General features: G+C 39.2%; 1 protein-coding gene and 1 pseudogene across 1 annotated transcript; both read left to right on the forward strand.

Annotated features, from left to right (window-relative positions):
* Window positions 1-1,312: 1,312 nt before the first annotated feature.
* Window positions 1,313-27,652, forward strand: LOC149263964 (putative serine/threonine-protein kinase PBL3; annotated as a pseudogene).
* LOC149263965 (putative serine/threonine-protein kinase PBL3) lies at window positions 23,992-25,100 on the forward strand. The gene is made up of 4 exons (XM_089366947.1): window positions 23,992-24,118; window positions 24,246-24,721; window positions 24,803-24,888; window positions 25,049-25,100. The coding sequence occupies exons 1-4, from the start codon at window positions 24,076-24,078 to the stop codon at window positions 25,098-25,100; spliced, it is 657 nt and encodes a 218-aa protein (XP_089223073.1). The 5' UTR covers window positions 23,992-24,075.
* Window positions 27,653-27,975: the final 323 nt, after the last annotated feature.

Consider the following 27,975-nt stretch of genomic DNA (forward strand, 5'->3'; position numbering starts at 1 on the left):
CATCTGGAAGAAGCAGTGGAATACTACAAAAACAAAACTACGAGCAGTGAAGGAGAGAATTCAGTCAACAACAACAACATGAATCAAGCAGCCCAGGAATACTCAGTCTATAAGCCATAAATTCCAGAGAATATATGTTATGTAAATTTACTTTCTTAGTAGGTCAATTTGTCAGGCAGTACTCTAGAATAGTTAAAAGAATCTATGAAGTTTTGAAATCAAGCACAGGAGATGGGACTGTGCTCTTATCTCACTGCTTAGTCTATTATCTCAATATAGCTGAATGTAATAGGAGCTTGCTCCACATCTTTTTTTGGTAATATATCAACTAACCGATCTTGTTAAAAAAAGTAATAATGCAAAGAATTAGATCATTACTACAAATATACAAGCATGCCAAATTTAGGTTTCTATATAGGACTCATTAATAACTTTGTAGATAATGATCTCTTAGTGCGATCTCAACATCATTATTGCTAGATGCATCAGTTTCACCAACAATTATTTTTAGCATTCTAGATAATTATCATTATTCCGTCATTTTTTTAGAGATAATTGTCACTTCATTTCTAGTTATTGTTCTTGTCTAGCATCATCATTGACAAGTATTCATAAAGCTTGTTTCATAAATTTTGATGGCAACAACTTTTGCTCTTTATGCGACAATGAATTAAGGTTTGCATTATCCATATTTCAATTAAAAAAAAATTGCAACCATGATAAGATGTCTAAATGGGTTACACATGTCAAACACAAGATATCTAAACCATAAACCAACAATAAAAAATAATTTGTCTCTATAAACATAATATAAATACTAGATTATATCTAACCTTTAATAAGAACCTTCAATTTATTTTCTCCTCACAACCAAGGTTTTAGCTTTGCATCTACAACAAAATTGATATTCCTAATAAATTCTTTATTAACTTATTAAGGGTGAAATTTGTTGACACCTAATCATGGCAATTGGGTGAACACTTGTAAATAATGTAAATAATAAATAATGGAAAAGGAAGAGTCATCGGGAGGTGAAACCCAAGAGTCACTCCCTCATGTATATAACCATGAATAATCTTAATGAATAAACATAGTTGATTTGAGGAATTACCTCTTGGCCTGACATGGTACCAGAGCTAGCTCCATTTTTGGCTTCCCTCTTTGCCCTTATAACTCCCTCCTGCCTATGTTCTACCTATTTTACAGAACTGACACCTCTGCCATGCTCCTAAGGCTTGAACCAACCTTCCATACACTGTCATATGTGTTTTTTATTCCTTGCCTGAAAGTTGGCCCAAACGTTGTTGGGTAAATGACTCACCTGGTGTTGAACGCGTTGAATGATGGTAACTCTGTTGAATGTGGTGTGAATGATGGCGACTCCACTCCACCGTGTGGCTCTCTGAACAGTTGGCCCTCTGACCCTCCATTGGCACAAACAGTCGGCCCTCCGTCAATGGTGTGTACCTGCTGCTCTGTGATATTTAAACAATTAAATGTGTCGATTCAGCTATTGAAGTCGTTGCTTGTTAGGCCCCTATACTACTAGTGTAACCCCTTATTGTTATTAGTACAACCCACTTATTATATCGTTGTACCCATGTAGTGCCCATATTATTACTATTGTGCCCCATAGAAGCCCACTATTGTTATTATTGTGCCCTTACATTATTATTGTTATGTCAGCTCTGAATATGTTATGACCCCTTAGACTCCTATATATAGAAAGGAGGTCTTTTCATTTGTATCATCTAAGAATTGTTCATTTATGTAATGTAAAGGAGGTTGCCCCCTCAAAGAGGCTGAATTCTAAGGCGTTGATCTATATTTTCTATCTTTTCTTGAGCTGGTTTCATAACATTTGGTATCAGAGCTTTGGATTCTAGGGTTTCGCTGCTCCAAACAGGTCATCGTGGAATTTTCGCTATAACTTTTTTTATGTGACATTTCAGAAGTTGCAAAAAAAACCCATTTGAGAAGAAATCGTGCTGAACCTCGGGTCCGAATTTCAGAGCTTTTCGCACTATATTTTCGGAGATATGATCTGAGGAAGTTGGTCTTTTTGCAGACTCCTAAATTACATTCCAAACAGGTGACCTGGGGAAAATCGTCATAACTTTCTCTCTGGGGATCGGATTGAAATTTCATAAGAAGGTACAGAAAGAGGACGGACTGTATTTTTTAGATCCAAAGGTCAAAACAGTGACTTGTGGCACGTCGTACAAGTTTGCTCTACTGAACTAGTCTATAATCAAGTCACTGTGGGAGATTTGGCATAACTCTTCCTTGGAGAATCCAATTTGGGTCAGACTTGTGGCATTGGAAAGAGGACGCAGAGGGCTACTGCAGGTCACAATTTCAAAACTTAAAGATCCAAAAGTACAGAGTTACAATCGTTTCAAGATCGAGCTCCTAAAATCAAGAAAAAGCAAGATGAGGAAATTTGATGGCAAGGATCCGGTAAATTGGATACTTCAGATGGAGAAATATTTTGATCTACATGGTGTATCACTGTTACAAAAGGTATGTATTGCATCTTCATATTTAGAACCGGATCAATTTTTATGGTATAAAGGGCTTTGTTCTCATAAACAACTTGTTACGTGGTCAATTCTCATGGAGGAAATGATAGCACATTATGAGGATACAAAGAGAAACACATTCTTTAGAGCAACACCACAACAATTGGAAATAGTAAAAGGGCTTTGTTACATAATGGAAAGTAAAATTATGGCAACAAGGAAGTCTACCCCTCACAACTATAAAGATGGAAGTGTTGTTTCTCCTAGCCTTCCACAACCTACAAGGGTTACACCACAACAATTGGAAGAAAAAAGAGAAAAAGGGCTTTGTTACAACTGTGATAGCAAATGCACTAAAGGTCATAAGTGTATTGAGAAGAAATTATTTTACATAGAGTATGAAAAGGAGGAAGAAAAGGATCAAGAAACATCAAAAGAAGAGGATATACACTAGGACCCAACCCCAGAGAAAGAAGAAATGAACCAGGCCATATCTTGTAAAGCATTGGCAAGAATTACCACTCCTCAAACTCTCAAGATAGAAGGACATATCAAGAATAAAAAGGTGCAAGAAGTGAAAGATCACATCGAGAAAGAAGAAATGAATCCAACCATATCTTGTAATTCATTGGTTGGAATTACCACCCCTCAAACTATCAAGATAAAAGGACATATCAAGAAGAAAAATGTTCAAGAAGTGAAAGATCACATCGAGCATCACGAAATGAATCTGACCATATCTTGTAAAGGATTGGAAGAAATTACCACTCCTCAAACTCTAAAGATAGAAGGACATATCAAGGAGAAAAAGGTTCAAGCAGTGAAAGATCACATCGAGCATCAACAACAAGTTCTCCAACTTTTAAAGGATAACGCCATTTCGGTGCAAAATCAAAAGAAACAACAAGTAGATCAACATCGTAGTGAAAAATGTTTTGATGTAGGTGATTGGGTATTTTTACTACTACATCTGAAGCAAGCTATTTATGAGAAGGAAATGTTGGCAACACTACATGCACTTAAAAAATGGCGACCTTACCGAATGGGAAGACTCTTCAAGGATGAGGATGTGGAAGCATTGTTTTGTGTTATTTCTATTATCCAACCAGATTGGATAAATGAAGCAAGGAATGAATGGAAGAAGGACGAAGAAGTATGGCCACTTATTCAAAAGTTGCAAAAGATCCCAATTCAAACAATATTGCTAGAAATTGAAGAGGAAGGAAAAATCATATTGGAACCTGGAGCAGTCACAGAAACAAGAACCCGACAGCTACGAAATCGACCAATTTCAGAGTATCTCATCAAGTGGAAGAACTTACCCGCTGAAGATTCCACATGGGAGGACAAGAATTTTATACAGAAGCATCAAGAACTACTCAAGCGTTGAGGACAACGCTTTTTGAAGGAAAGGGGCATGTTAGGCCCCTATACTACTAGTGTAACCACTTATTGTTATTAGTACAACCCACTTATTATATCGTTGTACCCATGTAGTGCCCATATTGTTACTATTGTGCCCCATAGAAGTCCACTATTGTTATTATTGTGCCCTTACATTATTATTGTTATGTCGGCTTTGATTATGTTATGACCCCTTAGACTCCTATATATAGAAAGGAGGTCTTTTCATTTGTATCATCTAAGAATTGTTCATTTATGTAATGTAAAGGAGGTTGCCCCCTCGAAGATGCTGAATTCTAAGGCGTTGATCTATCTTTTCTATCTTTTCTTGAGCTGGTTTCATAACATTGCTGCATTGAATGGTGCATTAAAATCTGCTTCCATTTCCAGGATATCATGAAATTCTTGATTGGTTGTATGCATTAGACCCTGGTTCTGTTGTCATTGAAGGTTGAGATCAGCGGAGCATATCACATCCTCCCCATATCACTCTACTCTATGCCATGTCCTCCCCATACCACTCTTCTCTCACCACACAATCGACTATCGTGCTCTGCGGCTCTGGTCTAGTGTAATACCACTGCACCACCAATACCACCATGCCCCTCCACCACCTGTTGTGACTCACCACAGTCCCGCCATACCACCCGGTCAAATACCATCATACCTTACTCCTACATTGACCGTTGTCTCATATGCCACCGTTGTCTCATGTGATTTTAATATGTAACAATCATCCCTCCTATACTACCTACCCCATATACACCCTCCCTATATACACCTTCCCCCAAATAACACCTCCCTCAAATATACCTCTGCCATATATATATCAGAATTAGATTTTTACCATCAAGAGTGAAATTTTGTAGCAGAAGTATTTTTTTTTTTACAGTACATAGATTTTACAATGCATTCATTGATATATATTGTGGGAGTAGTTCTCAACAAGAAGGAGAACTATCCTGAGTGGCCTCGGAAGATTAAACACACTCTCATTTTTAATGAGCTGCGGAAAGGAGTTTGTGTTGGAGAAGGAGACAATGAACCAGCAAAGCCTACCTCATACAAGGAATTCACCATTTGGGAAAACAAGAACAATAAGGCCTATGCCTTGATTGCAGCATCTGTAAATGAAGAGGTGAGTCGCCATATTTCACCATTTTCAAATGCTTTTGAAGCCTTACAAAAATTGAAAGAACTCTATGACTCGCACTCTACGCTTGAAGTTGTCCAACTGATGATTAAATTGTTCAGCCTTGAATTACAAAATGATGATCCTCTTGCTCTTGCATCATAAGTAAAATCTATTATGCATGATATCAAAGTCACTAATGTTGAAGTAGACATTCCTCTGATACCTTTTGTCAAGGAAATTTATCCAACTTATTCAAATTATCTTGAGTCATTGCAATCAAATGGAAACCTCAAAGAAATTACCTTTGACTCCCTTGTGAATAAATTTGCTAAGAGAGAGAAAGATTTTGGGAAGAAGATAGCTCCTCAGTCTTCTAAAGAAGTTGTGTGTCTTGCACATAGAGAGAAGAATCTTTCTCAAGATTCTTCCAGAGGAAGAGGTGGTCAAAGAGGAAGAGGAAGAAGAAATTTCAGAGGAAGGGGGGGCATATACTCTCAAGGAGAAAAGTCTGATTTGCATTGCATAGGTTGCAATAGAGATGGATCACATGGTGCATCCACATGCAAGTTGCCTTGGAATAGAATTGAGCATGAAAGAAATCAACCCAAAGGTAAAACTAATGACAAAGGGAAAGGTAAATCACCTGAATCCACTCACTATGTTGTGGCGCATTGTAATATTGGAGTAAATGAAGACTTGTTTAATGCTTCACTTGCTTCTTGGAAAAATGATTGGTTGCTTGATTTAGGAGCAACTTGCCACACAACTTTTAGAAGAGATTTTTTTGAAGAATTTACTGACAATATTAATGGAGCAGTATACTTTGCAAACAAATCAAAACTCAAGCCATCAGGGCTTGGCACAATAAGGCTCAAATTGCCTGGTCTTCTAGGCTTTCTTCTGCATGACGTTTTATATCTCCCACTGCCGAGGAGAAACTTGTTGTCCTTGGTCCACATTTTCCAGCAAGGGAACTCCATTCATATGTTTGATGGCAAGGTTGAGGCGAGAAAAGCATTAGATCACTCACTTGTCATGACTGGGATAGAAGAAGAAAGGCTTCTCAAGCTGCAAGGTACCTTTTCTTATGCACAAAATTTCTCATACAATTCTCATTATGATGAAGGTACATTACCATCAAGTCTAATATGGCATGCTAGATTTGGACACTTGAACTATGACAGCCTTCGCTTGTTGAAGAAAAATGGTGTTACTGGTTTGCCTACAGTTCCTAGGAAAATTAAGCAATGTGATGCTTGCATTCTAGGAAAGCATAGCAAACAGTCTTTTCATGATTCACCTTCCAGAGCACATAGAAAACTTGAACTCATTCATTCAGATTTATGTAGTCCAATGCTGGTTCCTTCTGCCAATGGAAATAAATATATGATGACAGTTATTGATGACTACACTAGAATGTGTTGGGTTTATTTATTGAAGAACAAATCTAATGCTTTTCAAACATTCAAGAGATTTCATACATGGATTGAAAATGATGCACAATCTCATATTGGCTCTATCCACACTGATAATTGAAAAGAATACACTTCAAATGAATTTGAAAACTATCTTCACCAGCATGGGATCAAACATCAAACAATTGTGCCTTATAATCCCCAACAGAATGGAGTAACTGAAAGAATGAATAAGACAATCTTAAATATGGTACATTCCATGATGTTTTTCAAGAATGTAAAATTGATGTTTTGGGCTGATACAGTTCTATTTGTTGTATATATAAAGAATAGATGTCCATATAATTCTATTAGAAACAAGACTCCTTATGAAATGTGGTATGGTAACATTCCTTAGGAAAACCATCTCAGGGTCTTTGGTTCCACCTTCTATACCTTGATACCAAAAGTACATAGAAACAAACTTGGTGCAAGGAGTCATAAGTGTATCTTCTTGGGGTATTTAAATACCTCCAAAGCATATTGTCTCTATGATGAAATTAATAAAAATTTTGTTCTATCTAGAGATGTAATATTTATTGAATATTCCAAAGCTGACAGTGTTGTTGAGCAGCAACTTGATCACTTGGATAGATTCGGAAATGCAAAATCATTTCAAGAATTTGATAATCAGATTCCACATCTTGAAGGGGGGATTCCTATACTAGATCAATATGTGGAATCTTCTTCTGAAGCACTCTCTCCCCCACATGAAACTCCAACCACTGATGATACTTTGAGTGATGTGATTGACAGAATTGGGAGACTCAATCTTGATTCAGTCCCAACTCAATCAAATGAGCAGCCTAGACCATCTCAGAAAGGTCCCCCAAAGTGGCTGACAAAGACACTTGAAAGTGTTCATCCCGATGAGGTTGGAAAGACAGGAACAAGAAATTCAACTAGGCAAAATGAAGGTGATGTAGATGATTCTGATTCACCTGTTGATATGGATGTTTCTTATGACTGTGAACTGAATTTGTCTACATATTTTGAATCAAATTCCTTCATAGAAGTCGTTTCTCATGATGAATGGAAAGAAGCGATGCAAAAGGAGTATGATGCCTTGATAAAGAATGGCACTTGGAAGCTGGTTGATCCTCCATTGGGAACCAAACCAATTGGCTACAAGTGGGTCTACAAGAACAAGTATAAAGTGGTTGGCTCACTTGAAAAGCACAAAGCCAGGTTTGCAGAAAAAGGTTTTGCACAAAAGGAAGGGGTCAATTATGAGGAAACTTTTTCCCCCACAACAAAATGGGCTACCATCGGGACACTCTTTGCCCTATCAGCTCAAAACGGTTGGAAAGTCCATCAAATGGATGTAAAAACTGTTTTCTTGAATGGAGATATAAAAGAGAATGTTTTTATGTCCCATCTTGAAGGATTTGTTGTGAAAGGACATGGACATAAAGTATGCAAACTTGTGAAATCCTTGTATGGCCTCAAGCAAGCACCACGAGCTTGGTATGAAAAGTTAACTGAGCATCTTCTGAAACTCAACTTCAAATATTATGATCTTGATGATGCAACTTTGTTTGCTAAGAATGTTGGAAAAACAATTGTATATGTTGTGGTATATGTAGATGATCCTTTGATGACTGGGAATAATGGGAGCTACATTGCATCCATAAAGAAGGAATTGAGGAAAGGTTTTGAAATGCCTGATTTGGGCTATGTTCATTACTATCTTGGTATTGAAGTAACTCAACATCCGAAGTCTATATTCCTTTCTCAAAAGAAGTAGATTGGAGATCTGTTGAACATGTTTGGCATGGCTAAGTGCAATCCTCTAACTACTCCAATGGAAAAAAACTTAAAGCTCACATCCATTGAAGGAAAAGAATTTGAGGATGCAACAAAGTATAGACAGCTTGTCGGAAGTCTCAACTACCTTACTACTACCAGACCAAACATTTCATTTGTTGTTGGAATCCTCTCCAGGTTTATGCAAAAGCCTTGTGAGGAACATTGATCTGCTGCAAAAAGAGTTCTAAAGTACTTGAAGGGAACTCAAGACTTTGGACTCAAGGATACACAAGTGGGCGACTTCAGCTTGATTGGATACTCTGATTTAGACTTCGATGGAGACAGAGAAATTGGGGTATCTACTTCTGGTTATGCTATGAGTCTTGGATCAGGAGTTGTCTCCTAGAGATCACGTAAACAATTAGTTCTAGAAGATTCCACAACAGAGGAAAAATATGTGGCATCAGTTGAGGCAACAAAAGAAATTGTGTGGCTCAGGAAATTTTTGGAAGATTTGCAAGTAAAACAAGTACATTCAACTCCACTCATGATTGACAACACCTCTACAATAAATTTAGCCAAGAACCCAAAGTTCCATGATCGAACGAAGCACATCAATACAAAATACGATCTGATTTGACATCATGTTGAGGCCAAGACAATTCATATACGCCATTATTCCACTAATGAGCAGATTGCAGACATATTCACCAAAGTGCTTGGAAGAGAAAAGCTTGAAAGATTCAGAATGATGCTTGGACTCACCAACATCCCTTCAAATTGGGTGGGGGAAGGGGGGGAATGTTGACTCGTAATTATGGGGATTGGGTGAACACTTGTAAATAATGTAAATAATAAATAATGAAAAAGGAAGACTCATCGGGAGTTGAAACCCAAGAGTCACTCCCTCATGTATATAATCATGAACAATCTTAATGAATAAACACAATTGATTTGAGGAGTTACCTCCTGGCCTAAAAAAATTGATTAGTTTGCATATCCAATATCTTATAAATAACTCTTATGCCCAACTTAGAGACAAGAATTGCATAATATAAAATTTACAGACCTTATGAGAAAATTAGGTAAGAAAGTATGGATTCATGGTACATTAAACTTAAAGTGACTTGGATAAAGGACCTCATAGATAATTTTATATTATATAATGAAATCACATGTTTATGGGTACTTGAAACAACGATCAATTATGGGTAAATTTACAAGACATGAATTGACGAGGTAACTTTGAGGATTGTTCTACAAATATATATATATATATATCTTTGTCTATTAAGCAACTCTTTATTGCATGTACCTTCAAGCCAATAGGTAGTAACCAATACATGAAACATTTGATAAGAATCTTCCTTTACAACTTTATAAGATAATCAACTATGAAAGGCCAACTGATGGATCATTGATCATGTTTGAGGACTTCTCCATTTTTATGATTCTGTTTCTTTTCTGAGAACTTTTCGTAGCTAGTATTAAGCCTTACATTTTGATGATATATTTATGTAAATGATGAACAATCAGTATTTGGAAATCCCTAATAGGCATGTTATTTTGTTATTTTGGAGGGATGGTTATTTTCCAAAACAACCTTTTTTTAATGCACTTTTGTGCATATACAAAATGTATTTTTCAATTCTATTAATGAAAATTACGATTTTTCTTCAAGCAAAAAAAGAAAAGAAAAAGAAGATGAAAAAAAAAAAATTGACTATGAAAACATTTTCAAATAATAATTTATGGAACCCAAATAAAACAACAATCAAGTTTAAAATAAAATGCATCTTTCAAAACATGTAGTAGAGGTAAAAGATATGGAATAAAAATGATTATGAACAAAGAGTCTAAATCATCATATTAATGGATCACCATCATTTTTAATGGTTTAAAATACTTCCATCCCAATTAATTTGGTTTGTTCAAGGATCACAACCAATATGATTTGATCAATGTTTGTTTAGGTTGAGCATTTGACCCAGATCGTTAAAATGATTATCTCATCATGTTCATTCAAGCAAGACATTGGACTTAGTTTATTTATAATATTTTCTTATTAAGTTTGTTTAGGAGAGACATCCACCCTAGTTTGTGTATAGGTTATCTTGCAAGGTTTGTTTAAGAAAGACAAGTGATGAGGTTTGATCACAGGTTTTGTGTAAGTGCAAAAAGATGAAAAAATGGGTGATTTTCTTAATGTTCAAAACTTCACTAACCCATGTACATGGAAATTTCAAAATGTTAAGTTAACCCTAAGTCATTTATCACACAAAGTAAGTTAAGCGCACATTATTCCTTGGGAAAACCACACAAGTTAACCCTGCGCTATTTATCATGCAAAATTAATTAAACCCACATTGTTTTGCAAGCAAACCACACAAGTTAACCCCACACCATTTATCGTGCAAAATTAATTAAGCCCACATTGTTTCTCGTGCAAAATTAGTAACTTGTAATAAGTCCACATTGTTTCTCGTGCAAAATTAGTAACCCATACAAGTTAACCCCACATTATTTGTAAAAAAAAAAAAAACAAACAAACAAACAAACAAAAACAAAAAAACAAAAAAAAACAAAAACAAAAAAAACAAAAACAAAAAAAACAAAAAAACAAAAACAAAAAAAAGACAAAAACAAAAAAACAAAAAAAACAAAAACAAAAACAAAAAAAACAAAAAAAAAAACAAAACAAAACAAAAAAAAACAAAAAAACAAAAAACAAAACAAAACAATTTATTTTTGGACTTGTTATGTGATTAACCTTATTATGCCGTAACGCGTTTCCATATGAAAACAACTCCCCCAACTGTCGCCATGTCATTTAGTAAACCGTCGATTCTATATGTTGGACGATTAGAACGTTTTCAGCCTTTAGATGATGTTAGGTGGAAGTTATTATTTGATAACTGATCTCCATAATCGAAAGGGTTCATATGTTTGACATGTCATCACAACAACTTCGCAAATTTACTCCTTCCATCAATTTTCCTCTTCGCGCAAAGGCACCTAAATCTGTGTAGAAATTCTCACCATAGATTAAATTGATTATGCAATGTACTAAAGCAAAATACTTAATCTACTTCTACAATCAAACTTGCGAAAGCTTAATCGATATTGAGCAAGATCAAATAGAACATATATAACAGAGAAGAAGATTCAATCACACATGAAACACAGAAGAATACTCTGGGGAAAGCCTCAGCTAAAAACCCCGCTATCTGTATTATCATACAAGTGGAAATATCTCAGGATTACACAAAGCTTTAACTCTCAAGCTATCCATTTCTCAATGCAATCCCTCACTGTTGCTCATAGATAAAATAGACAACACATATGCCTTCCTTCAGTCCTCCAAGCCTCCTATTTCCTTGCGAAGTTTCTCGTGGGTCCTCAAGCTGCCACCTGTGTGTAATCACCTCACACACTACTCTGAATTTTGTATGAACTGCGCAATCCTAAAGGAATGAATTCCTTCTGCATGCAAGATATTTTCTTATAGGAAAATTCTTGCAATTGATAGTACATTGTCCCTTCCTTTAATTTCAACTGGGTCTTTCTCTGAACTGACATGCATGAGTTATTTATGAGAGAATATTCAGTTATCTGGAGAACACTAGTTGCATGCATTCATGCATTAACTGACTAAACTCACAATTAGTTCCTCCAATAGTTTGGAACTAATTTAACTGGACTTAACTTAGTTAATTGAGCTAACTAATTACAACTCAAATACAACTCATCCTTATCTCCTTAATTAAGGGATAACTTCCTCAATCAAAGGGATAATTGTTGCATGTCTTCACAAAGACTTCATGTTTGATTTTCTCCAACTAATTAACTCAAGATGAATTAATTAGTTATTTTTTCAAACAGCTGTTGAGACCAAATTCGAATTTTAATTCTTAGTTTTGATTCAAGGACAAATCAAAATTGGAATATATCCCGAAATGCTATCTATAGCAATGCTATTTTTAGCATTTCTATTTTTAACATTCCTTGTTGTTATTTTCCACACTGGTACCTGAAATTCTATCTATAGCAATGCTATTTATAACATTTCTATTTTTAGCATTTCTTGTTGCTATTTTCAACACTCCCTCTCAACAAGAAAGGCATTCAACTCAAACCCAATCCTGAACCTTTGGAATGTTCTGCATGCAACACTTCTCTCAAGTGTTGTTGCTCCACCAACTCTAGAAACAAAATTATCCAACCTGAATCAGCATGATGCGTCTGTCATCAAAGTTTCTGACTGCTATTGCCTCTGTCAACTGAAAACTCTGCACCTTTGTGCCCTTCAGTATCTGACTGCTCTAGCCTTTGTCACTTTGATATCTGACTGCATCAATCACACTGATTCCTCCTGCTACATCCATGTTGTTATTGGTCCTATCTCCCAGCACTGCATTCGCACTGCACCTCCTCTCATCATGTTGCATCGTGCTGCCCACTGCTGCACTACAACTCAGTTACTGAGAAGTAAGTAACTAACCTCCCTATTGGGCTAGAAACACCCTCTGATGTTGAAGCTTCCTCTACTACTCCATCCGCATCTGTCTCTACCCACTTAGCCAGTCCTGCTACTCCTCGTCAGGGCTCCCGTAGCAAGGTCTAATCAAAGAGGCTAGGTACCTCAAGGATCCTGCCCCTATTTCAGCCTTCTTGGGACTATCACTTCACATCGCCCCACCTTCCACCTGGAGGTATGGTTGCATGTGATCCCTCTACCCACTTGGCTCGAAATTTCCCCCTACTAGAGGTCTCTGCATGAGTGGATGCCTCCACTCGGTCTCCTCTCGGCTTCTCCAGTTGTGGCTGCTCCACAACCTCCTGAAGTTGCTTCACCAATTGTGGCTCCTCCACAATTATCTGAGACTTCTTCTAGCGTTGCATGTTGAGAGGTAATGTACTCTCCCTCTCAACCACCAAGTCTCCAACATTTTCCTTGCTCCTCAAGGCTTTGCATGCATCTTGAACCTCAAGAGCATACAGGTTCTTGACTCGTGAACTGATCTGCTTCACTTGTCTCGTGGTGATGTGTCTAAGGAAAACCTTTCCCTTACTGAAGACTACATCATAGCCTTTGTCCTCCAACATCGCGATCGATACCAAGTTCTTCTTCAGTCCTAGCACATACTTCACATCTGTCAAGGTGATGCAAGCTCCATGCTCCCTCTGAAAAATAACTGTGCCCACTTCTGAAACACTATACTTTCCATCATTACCCATCTCTATGCGCATCAGGAGGTCTTTCTCCTCCAAGGTACTGAACAAACTCTTATCGTCGATCATGTGGAATGAGGCTCCACTGTCAAGAAACCAACCACAACCCATCATCGATGAAACCATGCATGCGATGAGGGTAAAATCCAATTCAAATTGAGAGGCCAATGCCTCACCTTTAGATCCTTTCGCAGATCCCTTCTTGGATTTCTTCAATGGACAATTAGTTGCATAATAGCCCACCTCATGACAATTAAAGCATCTCACTTTAGATTTTTCAATCTTCTTCCCTCCATGAGAAGAACTCGATTTGGGATGAGAATCCTTCTCCTTCCCTTTCCTTTCCTTACTCGCTAAGGCGAAATTTTCTTCATCCTCCTTGGATGAAGAACCATCTCTAGTGCTCCTCTTGATCTCCTCCTGCATCAGATCTGACCACAGTCGTTCCCAATCTAGCAGTTTCTCTCTTCTGTTCACTGAGTCCTGGTAGTTATGCCAGCTCTTAGGAAGACCGAGGAGAGCAAGACTCACCATATCATCATCGGCTATCGTGATTCCTACACTTCCAAGCTCATCTTTGCAGGTGGTGAGCTTGTTCAGATATGTAGAGATTGTGTCACCCTTTTCACACTTGATTTTCCGAAGCTTGTCCTTCAGCGCCAGCTTCCTCTAGTCACTGTTGTTCTAATATAGATCCTTCAATGTCTTCCACATTGAAAATAGAGTCTCCTTCCCATGGAGACTCGAGACAATATGGTCTTGAACTCCCTCCAGAATAATCCTCCTCGCTCTCGCCACACATTTCATCCATTCCGCCAATTCTTGGGCATTAGCTGCTGCTGCCTTGGGGACTTCTTGATCAATGAAGTCCTTCAAACCATTGTCCTCTAATACCACTTCCATGCGATCCTTCCATGCTATGTAATTCGAGCTGCCATCCAGAGCATACTCGAGTCTTAAGCCATAGAACGCCATTGGTGAACTTAGAGATGTGATAAGAAATCGATTTTGTACCTACAATCAAGAACTTCAAACTTCGAACTTCTCCCTTCTTTGTATACTATTCTCCGCTTTGATCACCTTTACTTCGATACCATGTAGAAATTTCTCTATAGATCAGCTAGCTCTGATACCATGTCGAAATTCTCACCGTAGATTAAACTGATTATGCAATGTACTAAAGCAAAATACTTAATCTACTTCTACAATCAAACTTGCGGAAGCTTAATCGATTTTGAGCAATATCAAATAGAACACATATAACAGAGAAGAAGATTCAATCACACATGAGACACAGAAGAATACTCTGGGGAAAGCCTCAGCTAAAAACCCCGCTATCTGTATTATCATACAAGTGGAAATATCTCAAGATTACACAAAGCTTTAGCTCTCAAGCTATCTAGCTCTCAGTATAATCCCTCATTGCTGCTCATAGACAAAATATACAATACATATGCCTTCCTTCAGTCCTCCAAGCCTCCTATTTCCTTGCGGAGTTTCTCCTGGGTCCTCAAGCTGCCACCTATGTGTAATCACCTCACACACTACTCTGACCTTTGTATGAACTACGCAATCCTGAAGGAATGAATTCCTTCTGCATGCAAGAGATTTTCTTATAGGAAAATTCTTGCAACTGATAGTACATTGTCCCTTCCTTTAATCTCAATTGGGTCTTTCTCTGAACTGACATGCATGAGTTATTTATGAGAGAATATTCAATTATCTGGAGAACACTAGTTGCATGCATGCATGCATTAACTGATTGAACTCACAATTAGTTCCTCCAATAGCTTGGAACTAATTTAATTGGACTTAACTCAGTTAACTGAGCTAACTAATTACAACTCAAATACAACTCGTCCTTATCTCCTTAATTAAGGGATAACGTCCTCAATCAAAGGGATAATTGTTGCATGTCTTCACAAAGACTTCATGTTTGATTTTTTCCAACTAATTAACTCAAGATGAATTAATTAATTATTTTTTCAAACAGCTGTTGAGACCAAATTCGAATTTTAATTCTCAATTTTGATTCAAGGACAAATCAAAATTGGAATATATCCTGAAATGCTATCTATAGCAATGCTATTTTTAACATTTCTATTTTTAACATTCCTTGTTGCTATTTTCCACACTGGTACCCGAAATGCTATCTATAGCAATGCTTTTTATAGCATTTCTATTTTTAGCATTTCTTGTTGCTATTTTCAACAATCTGGACCACAAACCCAAATAGCATTGTCAAAGAAAAGGCCAGGGTCGGTTCACAGGTAGTTGTTGCTAAACTCATTCAATTTTTCGTTAATGTAGACTTAACAATGAAGCTCTGAGATTCTTGAATTATGAGAGTTTCCCATCTACTCCCAAGTCTAAAGGGTAGATCCTCTCTTCATCAAATTTGAAGATTTTCACTTTCAATGAGCTCAGAAGTGCAACAAGAAATTTCCGTCCCAATAGCCTTTTGGGTGAGGGTGGATTTGGGTTGGTGTTCAACGGTTAGATTTGATGAGCATGGATTGGGGGCCTTTAGGCCTGGTATGGGAATTGTTATTGTTGTGAAAAGTTAACCCGGAAGGTTATCAAGGCCATAAAGAATGGTTGGTAAGTTTGTGACTCTCTCAAACTCAGTGATCTGTTTTTTCTTTTGATGCCTTTCTATGGCAAGAATATGTATGCAAGAATTACACTAACTGGTTATTTACTTTGACAAACATGAATTTTGCAATATTTTGGTTACTAACTATTGTATGTAAGGTCGGCTTTTGGTTCGAATATAGTATTTTTTTCGAGCGATCGCTCTGCTAGGGTTTCTGAGACTGTGTCGGCGGCCTCGGCCCTCTGGGCGTCTGAGCGGGCTCCCTTCCCGTGTCCCGTTTTGCTTTGCTGCGCTGCGCCTCCGGCTGGGCGATTAACTGCGCTGTGTTCTGGCTCTAGGCTTGGATTCTCGGATTTGCAGGGGCGCTGGGGGAATGAGCTGAGTTCCCTTGTTGCGCTCCTTTGCTGCAGTCATGGGTGATCCTGGGGGTGGGGAATCCTCTCCCACCCCTCCGCTTTCCTCTGAAGAAGCCTTCCGGCGATTATTAACGCAGAAAGGAAAGAAACGTCCTGCCCCAGATATCCCAACATTCATTAAAAAACTTGAGGAAGTGCCTGAGATAGCCCTGCAAGAAGATCAGCCGATCAAAATTGCTCTTGCCCTTGCTGATAGAGGACTGGTCGGGCAATTTATGGGGCGTTGGCCCTCTACAAAAACCACGGACGATTGGATTCAACGCAACTGGAGGCCTCAGCTGAAGAACAGTGTGATCTGTTATGCGGTAGGTAGAGGTTTCTTCATTTTCGAGTTCACCACCAAAGAAGACCGAGATCTGGTTTTCAGGAATGGACCGTATTTCATGGGAAATCAGGGTCTGTATCTCAATAAATGGACCCCGGACTTCGATCCCTCAGTAGATGTTCCGAAGGAAGTTCCAGTCTGGGTTAGGCTCCCCAACCTACCGATCCACTGCTGGAGCTATCAGTCATTGCAAAGGATTGGGAACGGTCTGGGCAGATTCATTGACAAAGCAGACAATAAAGGCCAATACACTTGTGCAAGAATCTGCGTGGAAGTTGACTTAGAGGCTGGTCTCCCCGAAGCGATTAAAATCACAGTGGGAGAATGGCATCACTATCAAAAGCTGGACTACGAACAACTACCGTTCAAATGCAGAACGTGTCATGAACACGGACACTTCCAACGGAATTGCCCCAAATCCCAGGCCGGGACTAAGGAGGACGAGGAAGGATGGAAAGAAATCAAAAGAGGCAAGGCTATCCCAAGACCATCAGAGAAGAAAAATTCTGGTTCAGGGGAGAAGCCGCAGTCCAATCTGAAGACCAATGAAGATCCAAAAGTTGGAACCTCCTCCGGAGGGAACGCAGAAACCATCGAGACTCAAGAAGCACCTGAAAACTCAATGAAGGAAGCAAAAGAAACGGGTACTGAAATAATCACCCCCCCAACCTCAGGAGGCAATGAAGGAAATAAAGATAATGAAGAACACATAAGCCTGGCCTCCGAATCGGATGAAGACTCAGAAGGAAGAACCTATGAATCAGACAGCTCACAAGTCACCCCTATCAAGTCAGCCAGGGGTCGAAAATCCAAGAAGAAACTGAGAGAGGAGAAAACCTATCGGGATGTTCTCCAAGGATCCCAAAAAACTCTCAAGGGAATGATGAATACAAGGTCTGGGCGCAAGCAGGGCTCGGCTCCAAAAGGAGCCACATTCCCCCAAGCCAATAAATAATGAAGTACGTCTCCTGGAATTGCAGAGGATTAGGCAGCAAGCTAAAAGAAGATGCCCTCAAAGATATAGTCAGAATGTACTCGCCTGAAATCCTCCTAATCCAGGAGACAAAGTTGGAGGAAAATCTCCTCCTCAATGCTAGCAAATCCTTCTGGCGTAAAGGTATTGGATGTGTTGTCAGTGCAAGAGGCGCCTCCGGTGGAATCGCTACCTTCTGGGACAGCTCTATCTATGACCTGATTCAAAAAGATAGCTCCTCCCATTGGATTCTCACGAAGCTCCTCCATAAAGACTCCGACCATCAAGTAAGTTTGTTCAATATTTATGCTCCTGTTCTTCCTTCTGAGAAAAAATTCTGCTGGGACTCGATTTTGTCCTATCTCTCGCTGAACAACCCTGAAAACATTATTATAGCTGGTGATATGAATGTCACTCTTGCTGCAAATGAGAAAAGGGGAGGATCCCCGGTCAGGGACCCAGCAAGAGAATGGGTTGAAGATCTCATGTTGGGATGGGAGCTGGAGGATATCAAGCCCTCATCTGGGAAGTTCACCTGGTCCAACAAAAGGGTGGGCCCAAATCATATCGCAGCTCGGTTAGACCGATTTCTGGTTCAATCCTCTTTCCTGACTTGTGGTCTTATGGCTTCGTCCAAAATTCTGCCAAACAGCACCTCGGATCACAAACCCATTATTCTTGAGCTCTCCACGGATGAAAATCTTGGCCCCATTCCCTTCAGGTTCAGTTCATTATGGCTTCAGCATGAGGGGTTCCAAGAGATGGTTTCAGAAGCCTGGAACAGACCGGTTCAAGGTTCCCCCTTCTATGTGTGGGAAGAAAAGCTGAGGGGGCTCAAAAGAAGACTCAAGGAGTGGGCAAGAACGCTGAAATCTCCCTCCTCCAAAAGGAAGACGGCCCTGGACAATCTTGCTGCCCATCAATTATCTTTGGAAAATTCTGTTGTCACCCAAGACCTTCTTCAGAGAGAAATTGACCTGCAAAAAGAATTTCACAAAGCAAGCAGGGAAGAAGAAGAACTCTGGAGGCAGAAATCCAGAGCTCTCTGGTTACAAGCTGGGGACAAAAATACCAGCTTCTTCCACAAGCAAGCTGAAGCCCGCAAGCAATTCAAATCCGTTAAAGAAATTCATCACCAAAATGTAGTGGTTAAGGACTTCGAAGAAATCAAGCGGGCAGCTCACACTCACTTCAAAGATCTTTACTCCGCCCCTGATGAACCACCATTGGATCCCCAGGTCTACCCGATGAATTTGATCCCTCAATGTGTCCAAGATCCTATCAACGCTATGCTGACGGCTCCGATCAGCATGAATGAGCTTAGAAATGCATTGGACAGTATGGAACCGGACAAAGCTCCGGGTCCGGATGGGTTCCCTGTTAGATTCTATCTTTCCTGTTGGGCCATAATCAAAACTGACCTTCTGAGAATGGTTAAGAAATCTCAAACTTGTGCAAAGATCGGAGGCGGCATCAATTCAGCGTTTCTGGCCTTGATTCCAAAAGAGAAAGGAGCAACTAATTTCAGCAGATTCAGGCCAATCTCGTTGTGTAACTCCAGTTACAAGCTAATAACCAAAATTATAGCCAATCGCCTCAAGAAAATCTTACCTGCCATTATTCCTGAAAATCAAGGTGGATTCATCAAAGGGAGAAAGATTCTTGACAATATAGTGCTGGTGCAAGAAGCTGTTCATTCAAGCTATCATCGAAAGGAGAAAGGTATGGTGATTAAGCTTGACTTGGCAAATGCGTTTGACAGGGTAAAGCATGAATTCCTGTTTATGGTTATGAAGAAAATGGGCTTTTCTTCAGCCATCATTAACTGGATAAAAGCCTGCATTGCCTCTCCTTGGATTGCGCCTTTAGTAAATGGGCGTCCTTCAGATTTCTTCCAAGCCTCTAGGGGCCTCAGACAAGGTTGCCCATTGTCCCCGCTTCTTTACGCGATTCAAGCCTCAGTTCTTAGCTTTCAACTGGACCATAACCTTCAGACTCAAATCCTTCCTGGACTCCGCATGGTTCACCAGGTCAAAGACATAAATCATGCCCAATTTGCTGATGATACGCTATTGTTGGGTGGGGCAAGCATAAACTCTGCTAAATCCTTCAAGAAGGAGCTGGACAGCTACAGAGAAGTCTCGGGCAGCAAGATCAACTTTACAAAAAGCACAGTCTATAGCTGGAACTGCTCGGTCAAGGAATTATCAGATATTGCAAGGATTCTCCATATGGAAGGGTCCTGGGCCTGGGACTCCTTCAAATACCTGGGGATCCCAATCTTCAGGACCATTCCCAAAGTTGCCCATTGGATGCCCTTGCTGGACAAGATTAAAAACAGAATTCATGCCTGGGGAGCTTCATGGCTGAATAATGCGGGGAAGATCATTTTGATGAAAGCGGTCCTCTCAAGTCTTCCGTTATATCAGCACTCCATCCTCCTGGCCCCTAAAACCTTCATCAACAAAATGGAAGTTCTTCTCAGGCGCTTCCTGTGGGAAGGGGGAAAAAACAACGAAAGAAGGCTGCACCTTGTTAAATGGGATACTATTAAAAAGCCATTTATGGAAGGAGGATTACAAATCCGCGATCTGGCTGCTCAAAATCTGGCTTTGGGAACCAAGCTGCTCTGGGACATTGTCTCTGGAAAACTTAGTTGGAGCAAGAAGGTCCTGTGGAGAAAATATTTCCATGGGAAGCGCCTCAGATGCCTGGACCATCCTCCTCGTTCCTCCAAAGGTTCCCCTGTTCTTAAACTCTGCATCAAAGCTTTGGAACATTTTAGTCATAAGCTGTATTGGATTCCAGGTAATGGGCAAAAAATAAGAATTTGGGATGATCCTATTCTAGGTGACCAACCGATGAATCAGGTGGAAGAAATCACCAATATCAGAGACTGGCTCCAAGATCGCAATCTGAACACTCTCTGGGATATCTCCTCCTGGTCGGAGGATGGTCTCTGGGAAAGCTGGCATCTGGGGGAGGTCCCTCAGTGGCTGGAGGGTGAAGCCTCTGTTCTTTTGGATAATCTACAAGGGAAAGCTCCAGTAAAAGCTTCAGTAAAAGACAAACGCGGGTGGGGATCTGTCACAGGTTCGTATTCTGCTTCCGAAGGATACAAAAGTATTATGGCCATCCCGAATGTTCCCCCAAATCCGGCTCAATGGAAATTTATTTGGGATTCCCCCTCTCTTCCCAAAATTGATTTCTTCTGCTGGACATTAGCCCACAATAGTATTCTCACTCGAGATAATCTCCGCAGGCGCGGAATGGAAGGACCATCTTGGTGCAATCTTTGCAAGTCAGAGGAAGAAACAGCTGATCACTTGTTCTTAACCTGCCCTTTTGCATCAGAAGTCTGGAAGGGGGTCCTTATGCTAAATTCTGATAATTTCGAGCTCCCCAGGAACATCCAAAACCTTTTCCAATCCTGGAGCAAATTATCTCCGTTTGGTCTTTCCAAAAATATCCACCTCAAAAATTGCTGGCTGTGGATCCCCAAGTTCGTATGCTGGAAGCTGTGGCTGGAAAGGAATAACAGACTATTCAGAAACGAAAGCTGCAATCCGATCAAAGTCATCACCAAAGTTAAAGCTCTTTTAGGAGAAACTCTGGATGCCAACTCTGCCAAAAAAACTGGGAAAGCTCTGAACAGAGAAGAGGAACTCTGGTTGAATGGTTTGGTCCCAAACCATAAAGATTGTGCTACCATCGCTACCAGCGTCCTCTCCAATTGGGAAATCAGGCTGGAGGAGCAAGAGTTCATTAAATGGAGGTCGGCTCTGAATGAACACTGCCTGTTTTTTGATGGGGCCTCCAAAGGCAACCCTGGTGTCGCAGGAGGCGGCGGAGTTCTATTGAGTCCGGATGGCTCTGAGGTGTTAAGGTTTGCTTGGGGTTTAGGCAAGGAATCCAACAACAGAGCGGAGGCTCTGGCTTTGTGGCAGGGGCTCTCTCAAGCGATCAAAGGCAACTTCCTTTCCATTTCAGTCTTCGGGGACTCCAGGATTATTATCCAGGCACTGCAATCCAAAAAGAACCCTTCTCAGCTCCACTTATCAACCATCCTCAGGAAAATTAGACTTATATTGCCCAAATTCCACAAGATCTCTTTCTATCACATCCCCAGGAAATTAAACTCCCAAGCAGATATGGAAGCCAACCAAGGCGTTCTGCGAAGCAAAAGTTCGCTGTCAGTTAACCAGGTCGATTTCTTCTGCAATATCCCCTAAGAAGTGTGTTCCCTGGACCTTTTGCTGCTGACTTATCGCCCTGAGTTTATTCTCTGCTGTAAGTGCAACCAAAGGATTAAAAAGAAGAGCGCATATCGTGGTGTTCTGGGAAATCTAATGATGAATCCGTTAGCTGCTCTGGAGGGATCTATTGCCTCTGGCCCCTTTCAGCTCCCAGCGTACTGCTACAGGTCTGTAGATACAGCGCTGATGTTTTCCGATGCCTTCTGCTGATCATTAGTTTCCAGCAGTGGGATATTTTCTATCTCCGGTTAACAGTATTTTGTAATAGCAGGAAAATCAGGCCCTCTGCTAGTTACCAGAAAAGCTCTGTATTCGCTCTATGCCTTAGCGTTGGCGCTTTTTAATAAATTTAACCGTTTATGTCTAAAAAAAAAATATTGTATGTAAGGTCTCCCAAATATGACTAAGGGTGTTTTTTCATAGAGTTAACAATGGTTGACTTCAATGATAGATTGATTATGTTTTTTATTTGATTGTTTGGTGTATGATTTTGGGTTCCTTGTGGATTGTTTGTAGGCCGAGGTGAATTATCTGGGCCAACTCCACCATCCTAATCTAGTTAGGCTCATAGGATACTGTGCAGAGGACGATCGCCGCCTGTTGGTCTATGAGTTTATGCAGAAAGGAAGTTTGGAGAATCATTTGTTCAGAAGTGAGTAACCTTTATACTGTACATTGAATTCCTCCTTTTGGGTCTCAAGTTGAAACAATTTAATGCTTGATCAAATTGATTTCACATGGGATTTTTATAAGGGAACTAGTTGTCAATCGAGTCTGGCTTAGCTACCCATGTGTTTATCTTCATAGAAACACGATAGCTTGTTCCTGTAAAGAATTGAGTTTACAGGGCATGGACTAGACCTGTGTGAGATCATGAGTTCTTTTGCTTTTGTCCAGAGCCCCCTTCTGTGATAAAGCTTATGAACATTTTCTTTTTTGAAAATGCAACATATATTCCATTAAAAATCAATAGACATGTACATCAAGGTCAGCATTATTTAGGAGCCAAAGAGTGGGCACAGCGGAGTATCTCCGACCTAGAGAGGCCAGAAGTGCCAACAATACTGTTTTAGTTCCACGTGGTAGAGAATCTATATCCTTCTTAAACATATCAAGTCTAACTGAAAATTGAAGGGACAAATCTGATACGGATAGATGAAGACTTCTATGTTGAAATGATAAGAAGTTATTATATTAGGAACCAAGTGCTCTTAATTATTTGTTTTATGGACAAAGTGCTCAGAGTTGTATCTAGGCCTTATGTGTGGTAGGTTGAGCTCCAAAGGTGGATGAAGGCTTCTGTTCTGCATATACATCCAGAGCTGCAGTTAGCATTGGGGTATGTTTTGTATGTGCAAGGAATGATTCTAGGAAGGTTTATGCCATGCACACTGGATTTTAAGTTCTCAGGGTTGTATATGTGCCTTATGTGTGGTAGGTTGAGCTCAAAGGGTTGATGAAGGCTTTTGTTCTGCATGTATGTGCAGAGTCTGCAGTTGGCATTGGGGTTTGTTTTGTATGTGCAAGTGATGATTCTAGGAAGGTTGATGCCATGCACACTGGCTTTAAATGCTTTCAACCATACTCATTTATGCTTTATATTGAACTACTTTTTGTTGTTTCTTATCAGGTGGTTTGACTCTAACAAAAGTTGTGGTTTTAATATTGCAGAAGGTTCTCAACCACTTTCCTGGGCCATAAGGATAAAAGTAGGTGTGGGGGCTGCCAGGGGACTTGCATTTCTTCACAATGCAGAAAGACAAGTTATTTATTGCAATTTCAAGGCATCAAACATCCTTCTAGATTTGGTAAGTGAATTACCAGATCCCTAGCCTAGCCTTGGCTATCCCATAATGAAAATATATGTTCTTATATCCTTCCATGTCTTGGTGTCAACCCATACCTTTCCTTACCACTTCGCTTCTGTCACAAAATTTTAATGCAAATCTCTCTAACTTTGGACTAGCAAAGGATGGCCCAACGGGTGATAACACACATGTCTCTACAAGGGTCATGGGTACTTATGTCTATGCTGCTCCTGAATATGTAGCAACAAGTCAGGATTGCTTCTTTTTTGCTGTTACACGGGTTTCTTTGAGATAACTTTGCCATGGATTTAGTCGAATGTTTGCTTTCATAATTTATTATCTCTTTGGACAAATGTTTGAAATGATTTTCAACAGGTCGTTTTACAGTCAAGAGTGATGTGTACAGCTTTGGGGTTGTCTTATTGGAACTATTATCAGGTCGTCGTGCTGTAGAGAAGAACAAGCCCAGAATTGAACAAAATTTAATGGAGTGGGCTAGACCATATCTAAGTGATAAACACAAATTATATCTTGTTATGGATACCAAATTGGAGGGTCAGTACTCCATGAAAGGTGCCCATAAAGTGGCAACACTTGGTTTGTATTGTCTTAACTCCGAAGCAAAACATAGGCCCCTTATGATAGAAGTACTTGAGACATTAGAACAGTTGCAGAATGTCAAGGAAATGGCAAAGTATTCTCAGCCTGAAAGATCTGGACAGAAGCAGTTTGGGGCTAACATCAATCCCACTGGGCACTCTCTGTTTAATCATAGAAAAGCAAATCATCTTCCTACTAGTCTTCCAAGAGCAGGTGCTTCTCCACTAAATTCATATCAGCGGTCCCCAAGGGTAGGTTGAACTAATCAATGACATTAAAACAAATATGATTATCTATGGACTGTCAGTGATTTGCAGTTTTGATATTTATAGCTACCTTTTGAGGGTTTTGGAAAAATGACCAAGGTATCTTGTGTGCATGACGAGGTCAGCGAGTCTTTGTATATTTCCAAGATTATGTAATTTCAAATTTGTGCAGTTATGATATCGACTTATTGAAAGCTTTTGTCTGAACTATGTAGCAGACAAAATATGAGTGTAGATGTTGATGTGAAATCTATTTTAGCCTCCTCCAAGTACTAATTACTGTTGTGATTAGTTAATTTTTTTTTGTCACAGCCCTGAGCTTTATCTTAGAGTATATGTACAACAACGAACATCATTCGGATAATTTATATTCTTTTATTCAATATTTTCTATTATTTATCTTGCTCTCAAAGAGTAATATTATCTCCATGGAATCTAGTGGCATGAATAATATTGGATGCATTTACACTTGGGGTATTACATTTTATTAAGTAGATGGCACTGGATTTTATCATTATGATCATGGAGTATATGATTACTTTTGGCTCTTTTGCTGGAAAAATTAATGCTATAGAACTCTTCATTTTTGTGTACATGATATTGCAAGTTTAGAAATGTTTCCATTTTAACCAGTGGGTCAAACTTAGAAAGGAAAAATCATGGCTACATTGGCAGGCTTGACATTATATGACTTGTAAAATTACATTTTGTGATTTGATTCTGCCATCAGTGAATGTGTTTAAAGTATTCATAGACAAGAAATGTGTATTTAGTGAAAGTTAAGTGTTCTTGGACATGAATTGTGAATTTAGTCCAAGGGTTGATAAAATGCATGAGACTTTGTCTTCTTATTATCATCTCTGCTAAAAATATAAATGTCCATTTTTCACAGAGAGGTTTTGCCAATACTTTGTTTTGGAAGCCATCCATGTCTCTGAATCTGAAATGCCCATTGTCACAGAGAGTTCTGCTCGTACTTTGTTTTTGAAGCCATCTATGTCGAAAAGGTATTTATCTTCAACTTGTCTTCATTGATAAATACACATGGGTGAAATCATTAATGTCTACAAATATAATAATCTTTTTCATGCCAGAAGATAACAAAAGACTTTAAAGGGTTATCCACTGAAACTGTACAAGCCATCATCCTTTTCATACATGAAGATATAAAACACTTTGAAGGGTTGCCCACTGAAATTGTACAAGTCCTTTGCTTCCAGAAGGGTTCTGGCATTTTATTACTGGAAAAGGATTTTTATACTTGATCCATGTTTGTTCATAAATTTAAACTTGTGAAATCACTATGGTATACCGTTATAATGGTCACACATGGAAGTTTGAAAAACATGCAAAAATTACAAGATGTTTGTATTTTTTGAAAAGTTGAATCTATTTGGTAGAATGGAAGAGCAAAGGGAAATATTGATGTTTATCAACTGAAAAATATGTCAAAATCTACTTGGGTATATGTATCTTATAGATTCCTTTTACTATTCGAAATGCAATTTCAAAACAAAGAGCTTATAATCTATATAGACATTCAGGGTGAAAAGGACGTTTTTGATATATAGGAGAAGACCTCCTTAGTAGAGGGAGATTCGAGGTATCCCCAATTTTTATGCAAGGCATTTAGAACCAAACAAGTATGTCCAGGATGGCATACCCTTGGGCATATCGTTCTCTGTGCAAATTATTTTTGAGTGTGAGTGTCACATTTGGTTCTGTTGGCTACAGTTGATCTGTGAGAATGCAGAACTTTGGCCCAATTCGTTAGGAAAAGACAAAAGTCAGAGCATTCTTTTAATGGAGATAAATTTCCCTAGATATTTCAAATTGTTTGAGAGTGCACTGCCTGTTCACATGTAAATTCGGAATGAATTCTATCTACCAAAATCTAAAGAACATTGCAACTTCATTACAGATGCATAAATCTTATGCTATTTGCAGTACAAGATTATTCTGCATTGCCGAAGGAATATCAAATTGGAGTTTTATTGGCTTTAAATGCTTTCAACCGTACTCATTTATGCTTTATATTGAACTACTTTTTGTTGTTTCTTATCAAGTGGTATGGCTCTAACGAAAGTTGTGGTTTTAATATTGCAGAAGGCTCTCAGCCACTTTCCTGAGCCATAAGGATAAAAGTAGGTGTGGGCGCTGCCATGGGACTTGCATTTCTTCACAATGTAGAAAGACAAATTATTTATCGCGATTTCAATGCATCAAACATCCTTCTAGATTCAATGAGTGAATTACCAGATCCCTAGCCTAGCCTTGGTTATCCCATAATGAAAATATATGTTCTTATATCCTTCCATGTCTTGGTGTCAACCCATACCTTGCCTTACCACTTCTCTTTTATCACAGAATTTTAATGCAAAGCTCTCTGAATTTGGACTAGCAAAGGATGGCCCAACAGGGGATAACACACATGTCTCTACAAGGGTCATGGGTACTCATGGCTATGCTACTCTTGAATATGTAACAATAGGTCAGGGTTGCTTCTTTTTTGTTGTTACATAGGTTTCTTTGAGATAACTGTGCCATGGATTTAGTCGAATGTTTGCATTCATAATTTATTAACTATTTGGACAAATGTTTGAAATGTTTTCAACATGTCGTTTGACAGTCAAGAGTGATGTGTATAGCTTTGGGGTTGTCTTATTGGAACTATTGTCAGGTCGTCGTGCTGTAGAGAAGAACAAGCCCGTAATTGAATAAAATTTAGTGGAGTGGGCTAGACTATATCTGAGTGATAGACGTAAATTGTATCTTGTTATGGATACCAAATTGGAGGGTCAGTACTCCATGAAAGGTGCCCATAAAGCGGCAACACTTGCTCTGCAATGTCTTAACTCCAAAGAAAAACATAGGCCCCTTATGACAGAAGTACTTGAGACATTAGAACAGTTGTAGAATGTCAAGGAAACGCCAAAGTATTCTCAGCCCAAAAGATCTGGACAGAAGCAGTCTGGGGCTAATGTCAATCCCACTGGGCACTCTTCGTATAATCCTAGAAACGCAAATCATCTTCCTACTGGTCTTCCAAGAGCAGGTGCTTCTCCACTAAATTCATATCAGTGGACCCCAAGGGCACGCTGAATTGATCAATGACATTAAAACAAATCTGATCATCTGTGGACTGTCAGTGATTTGTGGTTTTGATATTTACCACTGCCTTTTGAGGGTTGTGGAAAAAATGACTAAGGTATCTTGTGTGCATGACAGGGTCAAAAAGT

The sequence above is a fragment of the Pinus tabuliformis genome, chromosome 6 (assembly GCF_031772625.1).
Source record: "Pinus tabuliformis cultivar Carrire ecotype Pingquan chromosome 6, CPIR1, whole genome shotgun sequence".
Taxonomy (NCBI): domain Eukaryota; kingdom Viridiplantae; phylum Streptophyta; class Pinopsida; order Pinales; family Pinaceae; genus Pinus; species Pinus tabuliformis.

Bases quoted from the DNA above. Each gene is read 5' to 3' on its own strand.
- LOC149263965 (XM_089366947.1), top strand. From the start codon at position 24,076: ATGGGTACTTATGTCTATGCTGCTCCTGAATATGTAGCAACAA. The intron at 24,119-24,245 runs GTCAGGATTGCT...GATTTTCAACAG, and splicing joins TCCTGAATATGTAGCAACAA to GTCGTTTTACAGTCAAGAGT. The intron at 24,889-25,048 runs GTAATTTCAAAT...TTTTTGTCACAG, and splicing joins TTGTATATTTCCAAGATTAT to CCCTGAGCTTTATCTTAGAG.